Source organism: Capsicum annuum, unplaced genomic scaffold (assembly GCF_002878395.1).
Source record: "Capsicum annuum cultivar UCD-10X-F1 unplaced genomic scaffold, UCD10Xv1.1 ctg42117, whole genome shotgun sequence".
NCBI lineage: Eukaryota > Viridiplantae > Streptophyta > Magnoliopsida > Solanales > Solanaceae > Capsicum > Capsicum annuum.
This window is the reverse complement of record NW_025849500.1, coordinates 1-1,996: the sequence shown is the minus strand read 5'-3', so window position 1 is coordinate 1,996 and position 1,996 is coordinate 1. Positions and strand designations below refer to the sequence as shown.

At 33.7% G+C, this 1,996-nt stretch overlaps 1 protein-coding gene across 1 annotated transcript; it reads left to right on the top strand.

Moving 5' to 3' along the window:
* Positions 1 to 227: 227 nt before the first annotated feature.
* LOC124891889 lies at positions 228 to 1,269 on the top strand. Its single transcript, XM_047403453.1, has 2 exons — positions 228 to 765; positions 962 to 1,269. The coding sequence occupies exons 1-2, from the start codon at positions 463 to 465 to the stop codon at positions 1,016 to 1,018; spliced, it is 360 nt and encodes a 119-aa protein (XP_047259409.1). The 5' UTR covers positions 228 to 462; the 3' UTR covers positions 1,019 to 1,269.
* Positions 1,270 to 1,996: the final 727 nt, after the last annotated feature.

Below are 1,996 nucleotides of genomic sequence, written 5' to 3'. Positions count from 1 at the left end.
TATTTTAAATGCACAGTTAGAGAGACTGTGGACATAAGAAGTTTTGGGTCACTTTTCATCAAAATCAAACCAAATTAACTATATCGGTTTTTTCAACCAATTTATATATTATAAATTCATACATTTACATTTTATTGATATCTAATGATTTAACTTACTGTGATAAAATAACATTAAAAGACACACCTGAAATAAGAATTTTATTAGTAATTATTTGCAAGACATGAGAAATGGAGTTGATATCTTGTCAATGTTTTGCAGGTTTCTTGTCCCAACCTGGAAAAGCTATATATCTATTCGGACATAACTGCTCTATACTCTCACCAACTTCCAACTACCTACTTCAGCAAACTTGGGACATTGAAAGTAGAAAATTGTGGAAAATTGAGACACTTGATATCTCCATCAGTGGCCAGAGGTCTTCTGAATCTCCGAAAACTACGGATAGGAGAATGCCAATCAATGGAAGAAGTGATCACAGAAGAGGAACAACAAGGAGATGAAATCATGTGTAATGAACCCTTATTTCCCCAATTGGAAAAGCTGAAACTTGAAAATCTGCCAAAGCTGAGGCATTTCATTTTGACGAAGCAAGCTCTTGAATTTCCATTCCTCAAATTAGTGGTGATTCGTAAATGCCCTGAAATGAAGATATTTGTCCAACATGGATATGTGAGTACACCAAGTCTTGAAATTGTGAACGATGATGATGAGGTAAAAGTAGATGATTTGAACGAATGGATACATCAGAGGTTCAATTCTAAGGTTTGTCTTGTGGTGCTAAATGACTGTATAACTAATTAACTGTATTGCTCTCTTTCCATCTTAACTTGATAGTAATAGTAATATTTACATACTCGTTTATGTTTGTCACTTGAATTAGCTTCCTTTTACCTTCCCCCAAATGTTTATCTTTCAACGAAATATTGTAATGTCTGTTTTTTGTAATCTCTACTCTCAGGAAGAAGATGGAAGTGAATCTGAATCTTCTCAGGGAGAAGATTGGAATCGAATCTGAAGCTTCTCATGAAGATGGAAGCAAATCTGAAGCTTCTCAGGAATAGGCTTCACAGGAATAAGATGGAAGCGAATCTGAAGATTCTACCTTATATATACAACGTAATTTTTTTACCGAGGGGGTTTGGGTGAACCCCATGGAAACCACGTAGGTCCGTCCCTGCGTTAATTTAAAAGCGTTTTAATAACGTTAATTTAATAACATTTTAATAACGTTAATTTAATATACTACTACTACTATCCTTAATAACGTTAATTTAATAATGTTTTATTACAACTATAATTTTTTTATTATTAGTATAGTTTCATCTTTAATTTAATATTTAAATAAATTATATTTAGATATGTTATATAACTTAAATACGCCCTCTACTTTATAATATATATACATACTCGCGCGATTTTTTCGTATGAGGCTGACCCACCTAATTATTAAATTTTCAATATTGCTCTTTTTCCGTAATGACAAAAGAAATTAGATACCATTTTCATCTTTGAGTTGAAAATAATGAAAAAATAATAGTAAAAAGTCATTTAAAGGTCATATTTGTACAGTTTTGAATAGTTAAAAGATCATATTTGTAACCAAGCTTGGTTGGCCTAGTGGTTAGCTCACTAGGTTGCTTAAGCAAGTGTTAGGGGTTCGATTCCCGCCTTGTGCATGCAACAACCAATTGGCCAACGGCAAACCCTTAAATGGAGCTCAGATCCACGGAGGATTAGTCCTTAGCCTGTCGGGCTGGGGATACCTTGGGCAACCAAAAACAAAAAAGGTCATATTTGTGCACTGTCAAGTTTAGGATCATATTTATGTATTATGTCCTTAGATTTTAAGCTGGACCCGCTCAGTTTTGCGTGTTGAACACGCGTTTTGCCACATAGGATCGGAGGTCATATTTGTGCAGTTTTGAATAGTTAAAGGTTATATTTGTGCATTGTCAAAGTTTAAGGTCAAAGTTATAATTTGGTGTCAAGTTTA

What these genes read in the sequence shown, in the direction of transcription:
- LOC124891889 (XM_047403453.1), top strand. Translation starts at nt 463, where the DNA reads ATGGAAGAAGTGATCACAGAAGAGGAACAACAAGGAGATGAAATCATG. An exon ending in ATCAGAGGTTCAATTCTAAG is followed by an intron (nt 766 to 961) that starts GTTTGTCTTGTG and finishes CTCTACTCTCAG; the next exon opens with GAAGAAGATGGAAGTGAATC.